The following is a 22,153-nucleotide window of genomic DNA, read 5'->3' on the forward strand; positions in this document are numbered from 1 at the left end:
GACTCTAAACTGTCGTGATGAATGGAAAGTCTCAAGCGATCGTCTTCTTGGCTTACATTGCTGTTTCAGTGTAGTAAACAAAGAATCCGATACGTCAGTGATGAACTCTTCTGCTTTCTCCTGCGGTACGTCGGACTTGAAATCTTTTAAATTCACCGTGTACGTGTAGGCCGTGGTTCTAAATTTTCTAGAGGAACGCTTTTCCTTCTCTCGAATGTCGTAATACTTTTCATGGTTTACTGGTGGTGGTGAAGTTTGGATGGGTGTAAACTCAATGGGTCTGAATTCGGGCTCAGTCATGTCATCTTCAAAATCGCTGGCATGAATTTGAGCCAAGAGTTCCGCTACTGTGCGAGGCGATAAATCACGTTCTGCCTCTTACTTTCTTCTCCTTTCCCCACGAAATGATGCGATCGTTTCATCTTGACTGCAAAAAGTCAAACGACTACATTTTAAACACTGTATGTCCATATATCAATGTCAGAATAATGTATTCCCTATATAAAGCGTCAGAGTCTTCCCTCCCAGTATTAATTTCCCTCTCAAGCTGCGCAGAACAATGGAAGAACCAACACAGATCGAACATCTGATCAGAGCTTTGCGAGGTGTCATAAGAAAATTTTCTTCAGACAAGCTGACGGACTACTCCCCTCCTTTTGAGATATAAGTCAAGATACTTGCTATATCTGTCAAAAGAAAGGGCATTGGGCTACAGAATGTCCAGATCGTCAAAAAAGAAAGACAGGTGTCAGAAGAGACAAAAATCAAGATACATGTTATCATTGTCAAGAGCAAGGACATTGGTCTTGAGATTGCCCTAAGAAACAACAGGAGCAACAGGAAGAGAAGGGTTCCGAACAGGAAAAAGAAGAAGTAAAATAACAAAATGAAGAACCTGTCGATGATTGGTGAAAATCACTAGGGTGGATATCTCAGGCGTGGTAACAGGGCTGGTCTGCTTGGCTTGAGAAGGTCTTTTTTCTCTTGGGTCGTATTAAAGAAGTCTGATACATTTATTTCAGACTCCTTAACTCTGCCAAAGTACCTAAAAGTACCGTCACTGTTTGATTTTTACTGTATTTCTTCTCTCCTAGACCTTGTTTCTTCTATGCTTCCTCTTCTTCCTGTCGTTTCCTTCTTCTTGCCTCCTTTTCTCGCTGTTGCTTTCGAAGGAGAAAAGCTTCTTTTGCTTCTTTCTGCTGCTGTTCAGGTTTCTCCAATTCTTCTTTCTGTCTCTGTTTAAAATCCTCGACGTGTGGTAAGGAAGGAGAAGGTGGCGAAGGTGCTGATACCGGAACAAATTCTCTCGATGAAGAGAGAAAATCCACTAAATCCCAATTAACATCGGACTCTTCTTGATGTAGAACTGTGTTGACTTCGGTAGCCGCTGATATTCCGTCGCTTCTCTTCTCCACGGCCGATGCACCCCAATTTATCGTCTTCTTAGTTTCCGTTATGTTTGAAAACTCTGTCGCATTGATTCACTGTGCATAGACTCTAGCGCATTTATATAGGGAATGTGACGTCACAGGTAGCTCTCTTCGGATTGGAAGACAGACTCCGCACTGTGACTGAATTTTGTAAGGCGTGTTAGGATTGGTGGGAAAACTAAATCCGTTTTGATCCGCTCTTCCACTATAAATAACTGCAGTTCACTTCATACCCTTCACCTGGTCTCGTCAGAAGATGTGGACTAACGTTGAATCATCTACCCTCGTATCGTCGATGCTGTTCCTCACGGACTTACCCATGTATGTCAGATCATCATGGATAATCATCCGGATCGCCGATACGAACGTTTGGAAAAGAAGAATGTATGTGAGGAGACAAGGCTGTCTGAAGCGAGTCCTCATCTACGGTCCAGAAGTCAGAAGAAGTTTGAGGAAGAGAAGACATATGCAATGCCCTCTGTGTTAAAGGAATGATGTTAACATAAAAACCAAAGGCCATTTTCAAGGCCACTCCATTACCTCGAAAAGCTTTGCTTTCTTGCCTCAAATTTTTTCCCGTAACATTTTATATTTTAAGCGTAATACATGTGCTATAAATGTGTTTACCTAAGACAGCACCTATTCAGGTCAGTCATCTGCTCTATTGTTGCCAATAGCCAGTACCGTGACGTCACCCACCTGTTCCATTCCTATTGTCCCTATACAGTCCCAGTACTTTTTGTCCCTCTATAGTCCCACCCATGTTAAAATTCCCCATGTTAAATTCCCATTGTGCCTATACGTTCCTACGACCTTTTTGACTGGGATTTCCATTATCCCTACGGTATCCCCCATAACTACTTGCGAAATGTTAATGACTCATCGAGAATTGTTATCATTAATCATATCTGCATTAAATTCGAGCAAAGAAAATTTTGTAAATAAAAAAAAATGTATTTCCTATTTATTTTACAAAATTATTAGATAGTGAAAAAATATTTGATGTGATATTTTGTGTAGAATTGGAAACAGTCATGAGAAATGGAATCTTAAGATGTTAATTGTTTTAAACGAATCCTGCTATTTAATGCTATTTTACCCAAAACTTAATGCAGTCATTAGTTTAATTGCTTGTTCATTGTACAAAGCAGTTACCACTTTCAATTCTGTCGCATCTTAATTTGTGTAACAAACTTGAAAATTGGCAGGAGAAATGAAGCATTGGCAATAAATAGTTTCGGATTTTATTAAGTTAGTCAATCAGTAAAATTATGAACTTGAATAAGATATTTGTCACCTACATTTAAGGTATACATTTAAAAAAATACTGTTTGTTAAAAATGTCATTTGCTAATGCGAGATGGAGTTTCAACATGCTGAACGTAATCATGTTTGTGAAAGTGATTATCGGTTTGTACACAACCGAATACTGTTTTTCTACTGTAGCTCACAAGTATTGTTAGGTTCCTTAGGGGGCGCTCACCAGTTAGTATGTACTCTTGAGAGAGTAACGTATGTAATGTGAAGTTGTTTGCATCTAAAATATGCACATTGGAGAAAATGTTGGTATACCTCAATGCTACATTAATGTAATGTGGATGATATTTCTTTGGATATTGTACTTTGGAAATTGTACATGATCTAAGCACACTGCTAACTATACTGACTGCTCCCTTGTGCTAAAAAAATCAGCCTGAATTAGCCTAAAGTACACTATCCATAGCAACTATTAAGATAGGGAAAATGAATTTTGCCAGACTAGGCAATACCAGCTTCGGAAAGTGCAATGAATGAATTAAAATTCTAACCCTATGCAAAATAGGAAACTGTAGAGCGCCACCTTAGTTATAAAAGCGCTTTTCAATTGGAAAAAAATATATTCTTTGGAATGGTGGATTTATTTGCATGCTTTGTAAATTCTCTATTTGTATCAACATTTTGGGGGTAGATTTATCAAACCACGAAAACCCGCTTACTTTCGAATTTACTCTTTTAACAATAAAGAAGAACTAGAAATAAAATATTTATAACTTAAATAACGAAATAAGGAAAATATGTTTACAAGTTCATGAATTTACTGATTTGAGTAACTAAAGAATAGGCAACTATTCATTTTCAATGCTTCATTTCGCGTGCAATTTTCCATCTCGAAACACAACTTAATATGCAATAACCGCTTTTTACTTTTAACAATCAGATAAATTAACGTTTGTATGAAGTCTGAAGTAAAAGAGCGTTAAATTCTGGGAAATTAAGAAAGAAGTGATAGTTTACGATTATTCCATCCCGCGCTGACATTTACGTAATGATTCGTTTCTATATGATGAATACGAAACGTTTCATATTTTTTTCGCCCAAAGTAGGCCTAACCCTTATTTTCATTTCAGACAATACGATAAAACCATATAAATTAATACAACATGTCGATATAATTATAGCAAACACAATATTTATATAATATTATTAATTTCAAGGATATACAATAAAATAAATATATAGAAATTATTCCATCTCACATAATACTTTTAAATTTCGCTTCATTTCGCAATTTCATAAAGAAAAACATCATATTGTTCTTTTAAGCCATAGCGTGTACGAAACATCAACCAGTCAAGATTTAAAAATGGCGACTCAATAGTGAAAGAGAATTTGCGGGAAATATTTTCTCTCGATCAGTTGAAGCTTTGGTTTTGTGTAAGACTTTCTGTTTTGCAAACCTTTCAGACAGTTCAGAAATTTCTTATTTAAAAATGCTTTTACAGATCTCAGAAATATTTTGTGTTAAAATGACCCACTTTGACGATTTGTTAAGTTATTACTAACGATGGCGCAGAAATTTGGACCAAGTTCAATAGGCCTATAAAGACTCTGATCACAGTTGTTTTTCCTATATAGCCTCTACATCTGTTTTTTTAGTATTGAACTTTCCGCTGTGTCCAAATCCTAATAAATCATATGTTAAACTAAATTATTTGCATAGATGAACCCACTATGAAGCTCTTGTCATAGGTTATTCGGCATTTTGTACAGAATTGGACTGCAAACAAAGCAACGTGCAGTAGGTCACAGATTTCACTTCCGGATCAGCATCAGTGCCTCATTACTCATTGTGCACTATCACCGATATATACACAGGCAAACACACCAGAATGCTCATATTCTAAAGTCCTACAGTGTAAGACGTCTCCCCTGATATTTGTTTTTGGGTGCGACGTCTTACTGCCTAAATAACGGCATTGTGTAGTATGTTCCCCAGTCAACTGACAGAGGAACGAGAGGCCAAATTTTGAGGAATATCTCACACACTTGGCAGCATGTATTGCCACTTTTCGACAAATTGAAGTCATCTTGCTTTAGTCTGACTTTACTGTGATGTCTTTTTTCTAATAAATTCAAATTCTCATACAAGCAAATGGACATGTTGTCTAGTTCCACTGACCTACATTTCAGTTGGCTGGATTGCGTTGGAATCTGGGATTGAAAAAATCAGCATAGGTTGAAGTATGTTTTTTAACGAAACAAATAAAAATATACTAATATTGAAGAAAGTGTTTAGATAGCTTCATTTTGTTAAAGATCATCCTTTAAACCAATTTTGGCATTCCTGGCTTCCAACACATTCCATCCAGCTAAAAAGTAAGTCAATGGAACTTGAAATCATGCCCATTTGTTCTGTCAGAATTTGAATTTATTAGAAAAAAGACATCTGAGCAAGTAAAGTACAGCTAAAGCAATGACTTTAATTTGTGGAAAAGCATCAATATGGTCTGTTAAGAATGTGAGATATTCCTCAAAATTTGGCCTTTCATTCCACTGTCAGTTGACCAGGTAACACGCTACACAACACTATTATTTAGGCAGCAAGACAGCATCCCAAAAGCATAAAAATATAGGGCAAGACATCTTGCATTGTAGGAATAATTCTAAAGAATATACAGTTACCTTTAAATGAACACCAAGAATACCAAAGTCAAACACTTGTATCACCACCAAACACTTGTATCACCACCAAATTCTGAACAGAAAAAATGCTCTTAAAAAGATTTGTTACTGAACCAAAAGTAATAATTGTGACCTGAGTCTATAACTTATAAGGTGAGCATTAGGCTAAGAGTATAATTATACAGGTATTCATTCTATGTGTTCCTGGAATTACTGGATCAAAGCAAAACAAAGGGAATTACGATACAAAATGAAATTATCAAAACAAAATATTCATAATAATCAAAGAATTAAACTGTTTCATCAACAATTTTTGACTTGTTACACATTGTTAGCATTTTTAAGGAGTTAATGGAAACACTGAAATACATCAAAAACTGAAATACATACTGCCCAGGTATATATCAGTGTACATGCAGGAATTATGATTCACAGGCTGAATAATAAAAGGCAAAGTAAAGTTAGATGTAAGTGATTTTAATACGAATTAATGTCTTTTTCCCAATAGCACAATTTATGTAATGTTACTTGGTTGTACTTGATTGATACAGGTGATTGTGCGATATCATGCTACATGTCTGTGGCATGATGCCCCAGTGCTAGACATCACTATAAACTGCCACACTACAGACATTGTGTTGATATGACTGCAGAATTTTTTAAGCTGTGTTAAAAATCCAAATCACACACACACGCAGAGTTGATTGTAGATTGTTAAATCAGTAATTGCAAATATACAGGGACCATTCATTATTTTCTTCTCTTTGTCCAGTTCCATTAGAAGATGTATGTGTTCAATTCATTACCACAGAATTAGCACCCCTATTAAATACCCCTGAGATGTAAACCTTTAATGTTGGTAACAGAAAATTTATAAAAAGAAAGAAATTTATGAGAATGAGAAATGTTTGTATTGTGTTGATTATTCTTTCTCATTTCGGAATGTCTGTTTGCAATTGTGTTTGTATTGTCTGTGTGTTGATCATTCTTTCTCTTTTGGGAATGTCTGTTTGCAATTGTCATAATCAAATATTCATTAATGTCTTTGGTCAAAACAATCTTATTATTTTTAACATTTTGTCATTTAATAAAGTTCCTCATGAGTATATATATATATTTTTTATGTACATATAAGTATTGGGATAAGAGAAGCATGCAAAGACATTTTGAAACATAACTTGAAATTTCCTATTATGGCTTAAAGTGTTATCTAAAGAAATAAAATAAGTTCTTTGTGTTTATTGTTGTTGATTTTTTAGAAAACGTTTTGTTGTTTTCAATTTGTCATATGGAAGTTGATTTTCTACACCAGTAGTGGCTTCTTGTGCTCTTAGTTTTGATTGATCATGAAAAAGTCCTTGTGCACAATTCTAAACTATTTTGTTACTTTGTTTAAGACCATAGAGTCATAACACAACATAACCAGAATTCTGGAAAAAGTTTTAAATTTGAAAATTGCTTGACCAGGCCTTGAAAAGGTCTGAAAAAAATCTAAAAATGACTAAAAAAGTGGAACAAAATCTTGCATTTTCATTGTTCCCTATCACATGATGTTATTAACACTTTTTCCCTTCACTAAGCTTAATTGTCAGATTGGGTCCTGGACAAGACATTCTATCGTAGTTTGAACCATGCATCGAGGAAGTTTTATAAATGCACATTTCAGATATGGGCTACTAAACAATCCTAAAGGCTGAATCTTAGCACGGTTCATATTAGATGATTCAGGTCTACTGGCTGATTATAGTGATGGCAATTTATTTTAAAGCTGTGAATTATATTAAATTATTGGAGCTAGAAAAGTGTTAAAAGTGAGAATTTTAGTTGATGCAGCCTTACTGAAATTGAGCTTTGAACTGAGTAAGTCACGCAGGTAATCAGAACCGAAACGGACGTCATTTTGAAAGCTCAAACATATGCTATACAGCCAATGTATGTCAACTTTTTGACCAAAATTGTCACACCATACATATAACAAATTAAAAACTTTTCAAACATTAGATATGTAATTTTAACAGGTCTGATCACCAGCATAAGAGGTGTAAACTTCTGGACTATTCATTTGGCAATTGTTAGCGAATATTTCTGGACTTATAAACACGTATTAACTCAGTTTTATTTTTCAGGAGTGTTTTATTGTATTGCCAGGATATTTTATTTACTACTCAGCTTACAGGTAGAAGAATGAGTGCAATTTAATCAATGAATAGTAATATGAATTTATATTTGATTCATGTGGATGATATGTTTTGTTCGGAGTAAATCAATGCAAGGTGAATTCTAGTGTGCAGTTGGGGACGATTTACAGCCAAATTATCCTAGATATGAATAACATGGGGATATATGTTTTCACTGTCTTCTGAATTCACTTGAAGAAATGTAGGGATATCATAAATTTATTTAATTTAGTGTACTGTAAAAAGTGTTTATATATTTAACATGTGTACAAATTCCCAAAGTCCGAAAAATTGTGATTTCAATTTTTAATCAGCTTTTGGCGTAATATCTTAAGGTTTATGAGTGGAAAAAGAAAGAAAAAACATAAATATGTAATATTGAGGGTAAATCCAAAAAAGTTCAACAGTTCTTAACAATACATCATTCAAAATACTTTGAGCATAGCTACATATAGCCTCATAAGGGTTCAGATCAATTTTATAAATAATCTAAAAAATAAAATTATGAAGTAAATATATTTATTTGATCAAAATACCACTATCAGAACAAGCGAGTTAAGAAAGTGAAACATAAGCAGAGCTTATGTTAGTGAAAAATCTTATTTTGGGGCTAAAGTATCGAAAAGACATTACCCATGAGCAATGAAAAAATGTACATAATAAGGAACAGTTTCCAAACTTGTTCCAGCTGTCTAAACTGGTGAGGAACAGATTAAGCTCAGAAAAATCAATAGATTAATGAGTATACAACTAGAGGTAACATTTTTAAAGATTTTGATTTCATTAGGATTCTAACAGTGTAGCTGGAAGAAAGGGAGATGGATATTGTAGTGTTAGGTATATAGTGAACTATGGCCATTTCCTACTCTTCCTCCTTTTTGTTCTACTCCTCCACCCCCATTTTCATGACAGATGGGTACATGCACACACACACACAATTAGGTAAAATTCTGGCAGCATCTCTGAAGTGAAAGCACTGGAGTTGCAGCTGGCGAAGAAAGTATAGAAGCTTACATTTATTTAATTTTGTATTTGTTTTTTTATTTGTTTCTTTATTTAAATTAGTAACTGAAGCAGAACACTTGATTCTGTGAGTAGTCAATGAAAACTGGTTATTGAAAAGTCATTGAATTTCAGCTCTCCTGATCTGTATTAACCCTGTTTCATGGATTATTTCATTAAGTTTTGTTTTGTGTTAGTGAATATTCTTTCTAATTTAATTGGATTTTATTTGATTTGACATTCTTGGACCAATCTTTTTGTGTGCCTGTGTGGACCTGATATTTAAAGAATGCCTTTTCATTGTGTTTATAACCCGTGTGGGAAGAAGCAGTCGACTTCAAAGCCTGGATAGGGCCTTTCAAACGTAAGACTTCCAAGCCTGGATAGGGCTTTTCAAACTTAAGACTTCCAAGCCTGGATAGGGCCTTGCAAACTTAAGACTTTAAAGCCAGGATAGTGCCTTTCAAATTTAAGTCTTCACAGCCTGGATAGGGCCTTCCAAACTTAAGACTAAAGCATCATGTTGACTGTGCAGGTCAATAAACTTGTCATTAATAGGTCTGGAAATTTTTATTTTTGGTCTGGAAAAGGTCTTAAATCTTTCTAAATTTGTAGCAGGAACCCTGATAACATGTATATAAGACAGAACACATAGTACATAACATTCAAAAACAATGTATAAGCAAGCAAAGCATTAAAAAGACAGTAATTGAAGTGAATTTAGTATTTATGTAGCTAATAAACCACAGGTTAGGACCTGAAGGATGCTAAATATTTAAAAATATGTATGTATCAGGGGTCATGGTATGAGGCGATATGGGTGACTAAAGTTACGAAAATAGTGCAGACTTCACCTTCTTCTATTAGGAAAGAAAAAGGACTTCAAATGTAAACCAATTGACAGTAGTTCATGGTTTTGAAATGCTCCCTTGACCAACCAAGTAGCCCAGTGTGGACATTCCCAGGTGAAATGTATTTCATGCAGATGTTGATATTAGTTGATCTGTTACCATTTGTTAAACCACTCCAGTGGTCTAGTGGTTAGAGCGTCCGCCTCAGATGGAGGAGGTTGTGGGTTTGATCCCTAGTCGAGTCATATAATAATGGTACTAACACTGCCTTGCTTGGCATTCGACATTAAGAGGTTAGTAGTAGGACTGGTCGGCCTGGTGTTAGGATAATGTGATTGGGTGGGACATTATGTTACATGTCTGTGGTAAGATGCCCCAGTGCTAGACATCACTATAAACTGCCACATTGCAGACATCAAAGCGATATGACTGAAAAATTGTTAAAGCTATGTTAAAAGTCCAAAATAACACATCACATTGCACCATTTGTTAATCATGGTCTCTGATTAACCAATCAGCAAGCTTAAATTATACACAACTTAAGGAATTGTTTATGTCTGCAACTTTCCCTCTTAGAAGCTGGTTATTGTCAATATTTACAAATTATGCAGTGGTTTTGTAGATTTTTCAATTGATAATAGTGAAAAGGAACCATTAGGAGCTTTGTAGTTGTAACAGGCAATATCCAGAATGTCTAAATGGGGGACTTAGTTTTATTCCGTTTTATAAACTTAGATTAAACTTGGAGGGATAAAGAAATGTGGTCACCCCCCATGATCAGATGAACATGGACACAGTTGATGGCAATTATTGCATGTTTGTTTGCACAGAAATATGTAGAAAAGCATGTCCCATAGATAATTTGATAAAGAAAAAGCCCAAGAAATAGGAATTGAAAAAGATATATATAAAAATGAATTATCTAGAATATGGGTGGAGACCCCCCCAACTTGTATATTTTTTTCTACTTTAGATGGCACTGAACCACAGATTATAGTATCTAAAAATTGAAACTATGATTGTCCTTCGACTCCAAAATACTACTTCATCATTTTGAGCTTTCAGATACTTGAGTGAATCTTTATGTTTACTCATCGAGCTGAAGGGGGATGGAGATGAAAATTTTTACTAATAATTAAAATATACAAAAATAACGGTTTCTGATATATGAAGCATATTTTTTAATGTTTGTATCAACATTTGTCATTAATCAAAATTCCACTTTACGATCATTGTAGAACATTAAAATTATTATGTCCAACAGTATACTTGTAAACAGTAACTATTTACGATTTTGTTATATATTTTTAATTCATTTACCCCTAAGGCAGCATAGACATAAACCAGTTAAAATTAATAAAGGTAAGAGCATATGCTAAATAAAATAAGTTCTTTTGGAGTGAATTTCCTTATAGCTGCTTTAAAAATGATTTTCGCAATTTACTGAAATAAAATTCATAGGATATTACTATACAAACTTAAATTAAAAATATAAATTTTGTCTTCTGCGGTATAATTTATACAACTTGGTATTTTTACAATTTCAAGCATAATTTTAAAAAAGTCATTTCTAATAAACATTGCCAAATGGTAAATGTTTGTCAGAAGTTAACAGGTCGTCATGTCATGTGATTCAGTAAGCAGATCTATCTTAAGTAAGGTCAGTTGCAAAACAAATTTTGCACATCCCATTGTTTTATTAGCTGATTGACCATTAAACCTTCCCCCAGCAAGTCATCGTTTATTATCTATGCTGGATTTCCACAAATTATCATTTGTTAATGAAAACTTTCCAACTTATGTTCTAAACTTGAAACATCAGTATGTGAACAACAATGTTTTGAAGAATAGAATTGGCCAAAGCCCTTTCTAACTATATTTATTGAAGAGTTCAACTGTTGTGATTGTATTATTTTCTTCATCAAGCTAAAAGTAAATGTATTGCATGTATATAGGGATATAGAGTTCTAAAATATGATTGGATCATTCAAAATCAAGGCTTCCAAGCCAGTCTTTAACTGGTGTGACTAGAATATGCAGTTGAAAAAAGGAACTCGATGGAAATAAAATACACAATGGAAAACAAACAAATTGTAGATTAACAATGTTAATCACAATGTGCCCTTATCACTATCTCATCTTCATCATGTTGAAAAGGAAAGCTGAAGATTCAGAATTTTCTCCAGCAAAGAAAAGAAAACATTGGGATGGACAATTATGCCGTCGTGTTTAAATTTGTGAAACCATCCAGTAAAGGAGAAAACTGTTTTGCAAATTGTGTAATTGTGATTTTGTTATTGGGCATGGAATCAATAATAATTGAAAAGACAAGGTGTGGAAAAGGCTCCTATAAACAGCTTGTGACTCTTGACTTGCTCAGAAGGTGCAAGGGTGCAACACATCTTTGACATCAAATAATTAACTGTTATTGGCCAGCTTTAATCAGACGCATTTGATTCTTACCATGATTGACTGCCATGCTTTTTCTTGGGCAAGATTATTTACTTGCCTCATCATGATGCAAACTTCAAAGGCAAAATAACCAAACCAAACAAAATCCCCCAAAATTATACTGATACATGGTGTTCCATTGAAATTTCATCCTTATCATGACAATTAGTGCTAGTCTTTTTTTAAGCTTTATTTCCATGTAAGAATTCAAGATCACTAAACAGAGATGATTGTTGGTGTCTGTGGTATATATTTTTAGGTTAATCATGCCACCAGCAAGGAATTTTGGAACAGTTGACCAGGCTGTAAAATCCATCACAACAGTAGATGAGTACATCAAAGTTGGTATGGAGATTGCTAATGAAGTTGCCATGGACTTTGTGGAGAATGACACAGGTTTGCTTTGCTTCTGTTGTTTCATCCATAAAATATGTAGCAAAGGGCAAGGCCGAGATCATGCATGTCTGTTCAGCTGTCCGACAATCCATTTCTTCTTCTTGTGACCTTTTTAATTTTATACTCACTTTGTAAAGAAAGAATTATATTAGTTTCTTTTTTATGTCTGTATGTCTTGTAAACATATACATGTCCATCCCTGTTCCTGATAAACCACTCCCTTGACAACTTGTGTCCTGATAACTTGTGAGCCTGCTTACAACACGGGGTCAGGTGTGGACACCATTTTTTAAACCAGAAAATACTTGAAAATTGATCCCCATTTGTTGAACTTAAAGATCATTGCAATCAAAATTGGCAACAGACACTTTGATATATCACTCGTTTTGTTGTCAAAACGGTAGATAGGTTCTGGAAATTTTAATCAACATTATGAAATATCAACTTTTAATAAGAAGTCATATAATTTGTTACATTTTCTTTTCAAACGACATTCTTAGTACGCTGCAATGAATGATATTCAAGGACATTTCGAACAATGAACATGTCACGCCTTGTGGAGGCAGTACTTTAAAAAATAAATACCAATTAAATATTAAAAAAATTATAAATTGAAATTTGTATTCTAGTTATATATTTTAGTTCATTTTAAGTGTAATCATCATGAATGCAATGTGTCCTCTTATAATTTAAAATGTGTCAATCTACTGCAATAGCTGTTTCCGTGAGTGTTTCTCTGAGAACCTAATGAAGTCCCCACCATGTTTTGATATTGGATATGGGGAAATACTAAATAAAAAGTGGGCCTCTTTTTCTATTATGATATTAATTATGTCTTTTGAATTAAATAAAGGAGGTGGAATTTTTAAAAAAGTTAAAAAAAACATACAAATCCTACATGTTTAAGTACCAGTGGCCCCGGTCATGTGTCCGGTAACTCATTTCAGTCGTTCAGTCGAACACTGTTATAAATTTTGTTGTCAGTGTATCCCCCAGGGGTGTGAAACTGAGGGTTGAAAAAAAAACTTGGTGTCAGAACTGGCGGTCAAATAAAAAATGTGGGGGTCAAAAATATAAGTCGCACTTTTAACAGTCTCCTTATAATATTTTTGAAGCAATATTATAGACCAACATATTACATACAAGCCAATACAAAACGCCTAATAAATATTTTTAACTGAATGGCAGTCACTTTACTGCCTGTCATAAAATGTGTACTATCATCGGTTTCATTGTACTTGTCCTAGAACAAATTTATCCAAAAATCAAGGAGGCAAATGATTCATCTTGTTTCTAATACGTTACACTTGATCTTTACGGTCTTTCTTTTATTGCAGCAAAGTTAAAAACCAACAAAATCTGCAATGACCCCCTGACTGTGTAATCCAAATAAACGCATTTGTCTCTGCAAGTTTACTGATTTCTTTGTTGTGAAAGAATGTCTTGGGTTATATTGTGTTCTCCAGATATCTTGTGGTAACCGAGGGCAGATTTGTTAAAATTCTTAAACTCTGTCACAGAAGGATTATTCACTTTTGCCATCTTCGCAATCACGCTATCAGAAGTCACACCGGTAATCCTAATGGATGTGCCTTATTCCAGTCAAGGGAATTATTTTCTCTTTAAAGTTAGATCCACTGTTACTTTTGTGTTCTGCTTTCTTCGCTAATGATTTTTAGTGCACGACGTTTTAATCTGGAGATCACTTTCTAATTCAACAAGCATTGAGGTTAAACATCAGGATGACATCTTGCTGAGCTCAATGGAAATTGCGTGAGAGCTCAAGAGATTAGGGGAAGCTACTCCATCATAACATTGCCTATGCTAGTCTGGTTCCTTATTTTGTATGTTCCCTGCATTCCACTCCACTATAGGAATAGAGGAGCCCAACACAGGTAGTAAACAAAGCGGGGAACCAGTCAATGCCTATGCTTGAAGTATGCACGATGCCACCCTTCGTACAACGCTTTGGATATTAAATAAATCCTGATCTCATTATGCGAATCCCTTGCGTCAAACAACCGCACGGCAACAAAATGTGTGTATCAATTTTCTCCAGTGTGCGTCCCTGACACACAAATGTGAGTAAAGGGAAACATTGATTGTGTATGTAATCTAATTAAACTACCTTAAATTAACCTACTCAATCATAACTGTGATTAATGATAGCAAGGCAACCAAGCAAAATGAGTACTTTGTAAAATAAAGAGCTTTGTTTCGCAGATACAGATCATTGTGGGGAAAACGAGTTTCAGAGAATTCCTGAACTCACACATAGAGATATCCACAAGGATGATAAGTAGTTTTGCTGTTATTTGAAAAGAAATCATGGCATCAATATTTTACTAATTGAACAATAACAAAATCGAGTTTCGAAGTAGACAGTTGTCTCATGAAGTAAATGTTACGTGTTTTTATAAAAAGGAATCCTGTTTGGTAGTGTATCAACATTTAGTCTGGTTCCCTGCTTCATGGACTCCTAGTTTCTCAAAGTACTATTACACATCTCTCTGGGAACAAGACTAATCAACAAAACAAAAAGCCTAGACATAATACACAGATGTTTTTGCATACCGTGTTTGGTTGTTGAAACCAGTTGGAATCATGTTATCAATCTTTCAGATGTTGGACATTTTGAAAATAACTGTAATTTATAGAGAATAACAAATAAAAAAAAGCGCTTTATTCACATTTTTTCTTGACTGGATTATAAAACAAGGATTCAGCCATTAAACAGCCCAGTCCCCTCCCCCCCCCCCCCCAGTTTTCAGGATGTCTAGTGGGGTTTTGGAGGTCCCTTGGTCACTCACACCCTCACTTACAGTACAGTCTGTGTTTTTGGACCCCGATATGCACGAGTTATCGAGGGAGAGGTGTACACTGACTGGTCACAAATGTCAGCTCAGTTGTCTGTCTAACTGTCCATTGATGTTTTGGTGATATTTGTATAGTCAGTTTGTGGAAAAAATGAGTAGATTAGTTTCATTTTGGTGTCCATACATCTGACCTTGTGTATGTCAATTCATAATGTTAATTGAAAACACAAAAAGTTCTGTAACCTTTCATGATACATCATGGCAGGTGATGTCCATATTCGGTGTAACTTTTCAGGAAGTTCCAGAATTTCTCCAGGGGTCTTGGGACACAGGTAAGGTCATAAGTACATGAATTGCTCTTCATTGTTAAGCATGTTTTTCATGCCGACAATAAGGGAGATTATATTAAGTTATGATGCTGTCTGTCCTCAGTTTATTTTCGCACAATGAAAGTTTTAATCCCTTTACCATTATCAAACTTTCTAAGTAGCCTGTACTTAGAGCAAGGAAAAACTCAGTTTCTGCTTCAGAATTTCAGAGGTCAAGATCACAGACTGAAAGAAGGAAAACTGTTTCGCACAATAAGTTGACTTGTATCACTGTATCCTTAAATAAACTTTTGTAAATGGTTTGCGTATGAGATATGAAAAATAACCATTGATTTGGGGTTCAAAATATTTATATATTCTCAGTGAGTTTAAAAAGAAATAGTGTTTCCACAATTCTTGGTCCCCACTTTGTTCAAACTTTGTTGATGGTTTACTTTGAGATAAGGGAAAAAACATGTTCATTTTGGGGGCTAAAGATCAAAGGGCAAGTTTACAGGGCTGAAAGAAGGTGGGGGGAATGATTTTCAAAGAGCTACCCAAGTTCTGTACCATCCACCTTGACAAAACTTTGTGGCTGTCTTGCATTAGAGACAAGACACCTATTGACTTTGGGGGTCCAAAGATCAGAGGGATTTAACTTAAGACATACCGTATATACATATAGCATTGTGTTTTTATTTTGATATGCTTCTTAACTTACTCAAGACATACCATACATATAGCAGGTTGTTCATGGTCAGTCACAGAATTCCTGACATGGGATCTGTGGGGTTAGAAATTAGGACCACCAAGACATGAGGTTGTGGATATCAGATAACACATTTTCAGACTATTTATACAATGCTGATTTGTATCCTGTCCTAGACCCCAGGGATTCAAAGAAGAATTCAAATGATAAAGTAGGTTGTAAGTGAGTTTTCTTCTGTCCATGATACAGCTTTCAAGCTCAGTAATTGACTTCGTACTTGGATATAGGTCTCAGAGTAAGGTTATTGGTAAAGAAAATGCATCTCAGGCCTTTATATATGCCCACAAAAGGTGAAACATCATTTTATGATGCCCACCTATTGTCTTTTTCGTTTCTGCTCAGTAACTTTAGTTTTACACCTTTACCAAAATCTGCAGATGGCATGCACTTGAGATAAGAAAGAAAATGGTTTCTGTACATTGACATTAGTTTTGCATCATGGATCAGGACTAAACTTTGTGAATGTCCTGCACATGGGATAAGGAAAAAGCCTATTAATTTGAAGGAATGGGGTCAGAGGTCAAGATCACTGTGAATGAAAGAAGAGAAAATAGTTTCTGTACAATAACTTTCGTTTTTCTTCATGGACCTGGACTAAATTTGTAAATGGTATACACATGGACCTGGACTAAATTTGTTAATGGTATACACTTGGACCTGGACTTACTTTGTTAATGGTATACACTTGGACCTGGACTTACTTTGTAAATGGTATACACTTGGACCTGGACTTACTTTGTAAATGGTATACACTTGGAGTTAGGAGGAAGCCTTTTGACTTGCGCATCAGTGGTCAGGGTCACTAGTTGAAAAATGAAAATTGGTTCAGCACAAAATGTAAGTTCTCAATGTTTATGGGTGTTTTACTCTTTGGGTATGAAAGAATCATATTGATTTTGATTTCGGTGGTAAAGGTCTCTATGACTGATAAAGACAAGTTCTCAGATAAACATTTCACTTCTGTAACACTGACCTAATCAATGTTTCTGGAGGACTTGCAGTTGAGGTAAGGAAGAAGCTTATTGTTGGGGGGGGGGGCATCAAAAAGTCAAGGTTGTGGTGATTTTGACCCCCAAAAAATGGGTTTTGCACAATAACTTTTGTTCTAGATTTAGTTCTTTGACCAAACAATGTCAATGGTTTGTACACAGTTTTAGAATGAAATCTATAGATTTCATTGACCTAAAAGGTCTAAGGTCAATATAAGTTTAAAAACACAATAATTATTTAGTTCTTTGTTGATTGATATGCATGAATCTGGCAACGAAACTGTTTTGACTTGCTGACCTATAATTTGAAATATTCTTTCAAGTAGATCGCTTTGTATTATTATTTAACTGTTTGTTAAATAGAGATCTTTACAGTAGGCTGGAAAAATTCATATATTTTTCTTTCATCTTTCAGAACACATTGAGGAGCATACAGAGCAGTTCAGAAAGTTGATGATAGAGTTTGTCAGAATGGAAAGAGACCTGAAGCAGTTCCAGGAGGCAGTTGACTTTGTAAAAGAGCAGGTACACACATTCAGAAGAACTGTTCAAAAACAGTTTGCTCTTTAATTTTTTTCTTCAGCTATGTTGTCTAATCATTATATGTTTTGACAATGTCCTTGCAGATCCCAGCCCACCCAAACTATGGGTCAGATTGGTTTGGTTTAGTAACAGTGGTGCTAAATAGTCAACAGTTTGCTTTAAAAGAGAGTTAGAGAAGAGTTGTCTCCCTCTGGATATGGGGATTGGCACATTTTCCATCATTCTCTTGACCCACATTTTCAGTATGCTTACCCATATAGAATAATCATTAGAAGACTCGGGTCTGGACCATTTCCTGGGTAAGGGATGTAACTCTCGCATTCTCTTACCCGTTCTGCAAACTTAATATGATCTGGTAGTGTATTTGGACAAGAAATCAGTGCTTTCAAGATAAGATTGGTTTCTTGGATACATACTTACCCTTTCATGATATGGACACAGCTTCTCAAGTCTTTTTGGTTACATTCTTATAGACCATACACCTCTGCTCCAGTAGTAAGTGATAACTATAGGGTTTTTGGTGACAGCATGCATTCACAGATGAGATGACTCTGATCTTTATATTTGTAAAGAAGCAGCTGACCTTTTAGCATCATTGTTGCTAAACCGAGCCAAAATGGCTGTGGTGTTTTTTTCTAGCTTAGGAAGGCTGGATTTGCAAGGTAGTGGACAAACTTCTGGGGTATTATGATCAGGTATTAATTATTATTAAAGTAGCACATTTTACCTTAGAATAATTGGTATCATCATTTGGTTATTTTAGCATGCATCTATCTCAGCGCAGTAAATATAAAAATGCGATATTCTGTTTCCTTTTCCATAGACAGGGACCCTGAATGACCAAGTGGTCTAAAGCGCTCACCGTTCCTGATCACTGCCATCACACTTCTGTCTGAGTGGTTTTTAGTCCAAGGCTCGGCTAGCGTGGGTATGTGGGAAAGCCTGCCAGTAGCTTCTTGTGGGTCAGTGGTTCTTCCCTGGGTTTTCCAGGGTTCTTCCTCCACCAGTTATACTGGCTGCCATGTATAGCCTATCTTGTGCTGAAAAATGGCGTTAAACCCTAGAACAACAACAACAACTTTCCCATAGACAGAGCTTAGGTATGGATAATGGTGACAATGATGACAAGCACTAGGATATGGTATTTAATGTAGGTTTTGACCCAGTTCATTGTTATTTATCACTGCAAAATGTTATTTCTAGCACCAGGTCATGAAGTCAAGTGAACAGGGTCTTATTCTGAAATGTATATCATACCTTGTCTCTCAACAGTTGCACTCTCAAAAACCAATAGGCCATTTTTCAACCAAACTTGACAGAAAACATCCTGATTTGAAGACCTTTCAGATTCAAACAAATGATGTTGATCCACCATCAAATATGGCTACCATTACTAAAATTAGAAAACCCTTTAAATTACTTTTCAAAAACCACTTAACAGAATTTTTTTGAAGTTGACATGGCTGACATTGCTAAAAGTAGAATAAAAACTGAAACAGCTTCTCAGAAATCATAGAACTAAATTGGTTCTACCATAATGTAGCTTAACAGTGAAAGATTTATATTTTGGCATCTTAAAAGGCCTCAAGTAGTTATGAAATGTATTGAGACTTATTTAATGCATAAGCAGAAAGATTAACGTTTGGACATGATTTTTCTCCATTTTAAAGTGGAATTCCGCTTTTCTCATGACTTGAATCCGAGTTTTCTTGATACAGTCCATTTTTTTTATATCATTACAACAGTCTGTCCACTCTTATTGCACAACGACCCATGTCAATTATTCATTCCATACATTACTAAGCACATGACTCTTGTAAAGAGTATTATGATTGGTTAAAAGGTTTAAATTCTTTCATTGAATCTTCATGTAATGGAAACTGATGGCAATGGAAAGAAGAAGTATGCTTGCAAAACATGGCATCCCGAGTTGTTGAGAGAGCATGACACAAAAAGTTTAGATAAAGGTTTAAAAAGTGTATGGGAATGGATGGAGTGAAAAGTTGATGGAAATTCAGTTGGTCAGTTTATAAGAAAACTGAACACAAGAGGATTGGCATTATGTGACTGTGCTCTACGGTAATATGGTTGGAAGAGTTAGGAACAGCACCTACAAAAAAAGCTGCTTATGGACAAAGCTCAGAAGGCATCTGGAAAAAGTGCAATTAATTACTATAAGAAGAAAGATTTCTTGCATGAGCCCTTTGTCAGAATATGTGCAATGCATGTTGTCAATACAAGCACCAGCTTGAAAGGAAAAAGGCATCTCATTGAGAAGGAAAAGAAACGATTGCACATTGAGTCAAAAAAGTCAGTGGTGACAAAAAGGAAGACTTAAGAAATCTTTGCCAAAGCCACAAAAAAGAGCTCAACTGGCATTATCAACAGGTTGTGTCCATCAGAGAAAAAGACAAGTGAATGTATGGGATTATTTGTATATAGTTGATGTACTTGTGTGTTTATTTCACAGATTTGTTATGAAAAGAGAGAATTATAATAATATTTGCTGCAAAAATTGAGAAATTATTTTGACTTAGTTACAGTGTGAACGATGACATGCATATGATATAACTTCAGCATCAGTATTATTGGAGAACAAATTCATGTGACTATTAATATTGTGAAATTATTGAAGTCAAGTTGAACATTTTTGGTTTATTAGTTTTTCAAATGATTATTTTGGTTTATTTTATGATCATAAGTTGCACCAGGAGCAGTTTTTTATGCCTGTAAAATGCGTTTTTGGTTGGGGGACTTTGGGCCCTCGGCTTGGGGGCACTGTCCCTCGAGACCCCGTTGGGGATGACCCCCAAACCCCACTTAAAAAGTTTTTCAGATTTTTTTATGGAAGACCAAAATCATGTTGGAACTTTGAAACGTTTCCAAAATCAAAACTGCAGTATCTCTGTTACTAGTAATATGTATTGGCTCTTTAATATATTGCAGAATGTTAGGTGAGATGTTCCCATTTGATAAACTTTAATTGATTATTTATTTATTTTAAATTTGTAAGCTGTAGAGAAAACAGTAATTTGGTAAATTCATCAAGTTTGCTCAGAAAAAGGAAAGAATTTCAACATTAGATCAAAACAATGTATATCACTGAAATATTGCACTTTTTTATGTTACATAACTCCATAGACAGGTAATAAGTTCTGCAATACAAGAGAATTTTAGCTCTACTGTTTATAGACCAGGTCTGTTTATCGTCCACTTGTAATCTGTCATCCATCTGTACATCAGTGCAAATTTTGTATCACTACTCTTCCTAAACTCCTTGGAAAATTACAATGAAACTTTACACACACACATTCATCTCATGGTCTACTCTGTCCTAAATGAAAATGGTGTTGCTCTGACATCCAATATGGCCTCCACAGTATCCATCTTGAAATCTTATTATTGATACTCCTGAATAGATGGTCATATCAGCATGGGATTTTCACTAAAAGACATGGCATCTAGTTGGTTCCAAATGAAAATGGAGCTGATATGACACTCATTATGGCTATCATGGCAGCCAATTTCAAATTTTGTATCACTACTGTTGAACAGAAAGTCAAGAGGTTTCACAACAAGACTTCTTATCATGTCTAGCTGGTCCTAAATGAAACTGTGCCCATCTGGTATCCAATATGGTCAGATCAGCTTATATATTGAAATCTTCTTTTCCTGAATAGATAGTCATATCAACATCTGATTTTCAATAAAAGACGTATTATATTGTTTGGTTGGTCCTTAATGATAATGGGGCCAACATCATGTACAATATGGCCACTGTCCATCTTGAAAATCATGTTATCGGTACTTCTAATGAAAAGCAATATTGCCATGAAGTTTTCACCAGAAGACTTTTTATCATGCCTAGTTGGGCCTAAATGAAAATGGTACCAATCTTATGGACAACATTGCCACCTCAGTAGCCATCTTGAAAACCTTGAATGAAAGTAATATTGCCTTGGGTTTTCTCCATAGTTGGTCATGAATCAAAATAGTACCAATCTGATGACCGATATGCAAACTGTTATGATTTAACTGCAGGTATTATGGAAAGGATCTTTAAAATGCAGACTTACTGAATAAAAGCAAAAGTAGACAAATATAATTTTGTGATGAAAGCTAGATAATGGATTGTCCATGTTTAATGGTAGGGTTGGTCAGGGTACCAGACTTTACTACCTCAGATGCTTTAAACTGCACATATTTTTTCATGCACAACATCAGCATGATCAGGACATTAAGCCTGTTAAGAAGTACAGAAGAATACAAATAAATACTTAGGGGGGTGGGTGGGTGGGTGAGAATTGAACTGCTGTTTGTGAAACTACTGGAGGTATTTAAGGTCCAAGTCAAAATGGGATTTTCATTAAAAGACTTCGTATTGTGTCTAGTTGGTCCTAAATAATTGGTATCAATTTATTGTTCAATATGGTCACCACGGCAACCATCTTGAAAATCTTGTTATTGCTACTTCTTCTG

General features: G+C 35.2%; 1 protein-coding gene across 1 annotated transcript in view; it reads left to right on the forward strand.

Annotated features, from left to right (window-relative positions):
* Window positions 1-4,015: 4,015 nt before the first annotated feature.
* Window positions 4,016-22,153, forward strand: part of LOC149789270 (E3 SUMO-protein ligase NSE2-like) — a 28,592-nt gene continuing 10,454 nt past the window's right edge. The window contains exons 1-3 of the mRNA XM_089975453.1: window positions 4,016-4,124; window positions 12,113-12,249; window positions 17,547-17,656. Of these exons, the coding sequence (XP_089831579.1) occupies window positions 12,120-12,249; window positions 17,547-17,656 (240 nt within the window). The 5' untranslated portion in view covers window positions 4,016-4,124; window positions 12,113-12,119. The remainder of the gene's footprint in view (window positions 4,125-12,112; window positions 12,250-17,546; window positions 17,657-22,153) is intronic.

The sequence above is a fragment of the Sinohyriopsis cumingii genome, chromosome 11 (genome assembly GCF_028554795.1).
Source record: "Sinohyriopsis cumingii isolate HCF-2022 chromosome 11, ASM2855479v2, whole genome shotgun sequence".
Classification (NCBI taxonomy): Eukaryota; Metazoa; Mollusca; class Bivalvia; order Unionida; family Unionidae; genus Sinohyriopsis; species Sinohyriopsis cumingii.